The sequence below is a fragment of the Panthera uncia genome (assembly GCF_023721935.1).
Source record: "Panthera uncia isolate 11264 chromosome E2 unlocalized genomic scaffold, Puncia_PCG_1.0 HiC_scaffold_20, whole genome shotgun sequence".
In the NCBI taxonomy this organism is placed as follows: domain Eukaryota; kingdom Metazoa; phylum Chordata; class Mammalia; order Carnivora; family Felidae; genus Panthera; species Panthera uncia.
The window spans coordinates 25,119,044-25,121,094 of NW_026057589.1; the positions used below are offsets into that span (position 1 = coordinate 25,119,044).

General features: G+C 64.8%; 1 protein-coding gene across 2 annotated transcripts in view; it reads left to right on the forward strand.

Moving 5' to 3' along the window:
- The window catches only part of ACSF3 (acyl-CoA synthetase family member 3), a 49,890-nt gene that overhangs the window by 44,840 nt on the left and 2,999 nt on the right, over positions 1-2,051 (forward strand). The window contains exons 8-9 of one of the 2 annotated variants that reach the window (XM_049622802.1): positions 516-627; positions 1,362-2,035. In XM_049622802.1, coding sequence (XP_049478759.1) covers positions 516-627; positions 1,362-1,392 — 143 coding nt within the window. In that variant the 3' untranslated portion in view covers positions 1,393-2,035. Of the gene's footprint in view, positions 1-515; positions 628-1,361; positions 2,036-2,051 lie in introns of those variants that run through there. The other variant, XM_049622801.1, reaches the window with a different exon arrangement.

Here is a 2,051-nt window from a genome sequence, read left to right on the forward strand (position 1 = left end):
GCCACCTCCTCCCTCGCCACCTCCTCCCTCGCCACCTCCTCCCTCGCACAGCCCCTGTGCTCAGGAGCACGGCCCCAGGGAGGGCTGGAGCAGAGGCGTGGGCATCCGGAGCTGTGCCCAGAGGCACCGGCGGTTGCGGGTCCAGGAAGCTCCTGACCTCAGGTCACAGGTTGTGAGGACCCTGAGGACGGCAGAGCCTCCCCAACGTGACCCACCCTGGACTTGTCGCTGTGCCCAGTCCTCTTAGCGGTGACTGTCTCCTGGGGCCGTGCAGGGAAGGCAGAGACATGGGAAAGCCGACCCCCACCCTGAGCTCCATCCAAGGGCCATTGGGGACCTGCCCCCCCCATCCCCAGCAGGGTGACCCCATGCTGACCCCACGCCCCTTCCAGGTGGCTGCTAAGTGGGGCTTTTCCCGGGCCCTTGCTTCAGGGCCCCCATCCCGGGCATGTCCCGGGCCCGTGTTAGCCATCGTGGCATTTCCAAGGCGTCCCTCCCTGCTCTTCTGTCCACAGATGTGGCTGTGATTGGAGTTCCAGACATGACATGGGGCCAGCGGGTCACCGCAGTGGTGACCCTTCAGGAGGGACACTCACTGTCCCACAGGGAGCTCAAAGAATGGGCAAGGTAGGGGCAGGCAGGCAGCGGTCCTGCTGTCGGGGGAAGGGACAGGTGGGGGGTGGGCCGTCCCGAGGTCGGGGGAGGGGTGGAGGGGGTCTCCGGTCCTGCTGCTGTCCATCTAGGGGTCAGGGGGAGCCTGAAAGGTCAGGTGACGTGTTACGTTCCCCAGGCCGCCCCCCCCCACACACACATACACAAGGGGCCCCAGGAAAGGTCTGTAATGGCAGGTAGAGCAGAGGTAGCGAAACGAGGGTGCCGGGTGGGAGCCCCCGTCCTTCCAGCGGTGGGACAGGGTGCGTGCTGGGGGGCCTCTCCAGCCTTCCAGAGGAATCTGTGGGCAGGGCGCCCCCTTCTTCTCCCTTCCCCCTCCCCGGGCTCCCTTCTGTCCGCTGGACACAGGCATTTGCACGTGCTCTTTGGGAGTCGGGGCCAGAGCCCTCCCGTCCTGCGCCCCGACCTTAGCCGCCGGCCCGTCCCTCACCACGTGTCCCTTTCCCGGGAGCCTGTGTGCCGTATGCCGTGACCCTGGGGCCTCTGTGCCTGCCAGCCTCACAGGCCCCCTTCCCTGTGTCTGCGGTGCCCCGTGATCCATCGGGCTGGGAACCGACGGGCAGGGACCAGGGTCTGGAGGCAGCTCAGAAAGGAAGCTGCCAGTAATGGCCCCAGATTCTGGGAAGTTTCTCCTGCCCGTACTCTCTCCCCTACAACCCCTTCTTCCCGACTTGCCTCCCTCTCCTCAGCACTAAGATCTTTTTAGCTCATCCAACGTGATTTCACAAACAGCAGGAGAGCCTTGTTTCGTGAGGGGCAGCACAGCTGGGCCAGGAGCTTCCCCTGGATTTTCGAAGTCACAGTTGGAAGAGTCGGTTTAACAAAGGAGAAGGTTCTAGTGGCTGTAGCTGCTTTGATTAGACAAATTACTTTGTGAAGGAGAAGAAAGCACACACCCTGAGCTGAGCTCTCTGCGGAGACTGTCAGGGCGCAGTCTTGGCCGCCCCCGTGTGGGGAGCCCCGCACCCCAGGGCTCGTGTCCACCCCGCAGGTGTGTGTGCACACGCCTGGCTCGGGGCCGGGGAGGGCGCGGGACAGGCTCTCCGTGCTCTGGGGGATGCACACGCCTGGTCGGGCTCTCTCTGCTCCGGGGGGGCCCCCTGGGAGGCCAGGGCAGGCGGCCGACCTGCCGCCTCTAGGACCGTAGCACAGTGAGGCCGGTGTCCGGGCTTCTGTGTCCTCAAGCGGGGCAGTCACTGGGCGGTGGCACGGAGGCCACCCACCCCGCGGAGGGAAAAGAGGGATCTTCCTCCCGAATGGGCAGGTCTGACTCTAGACCTGGGTTCCAGCTCTGCCGGATGAGGCTCTTAGTGAAGGTCCTCTCTCTCTCTCTCTCTCTCTCTCTCTCTCTCTCTCTCTCTCTCTCTCTCCCTCTCCTC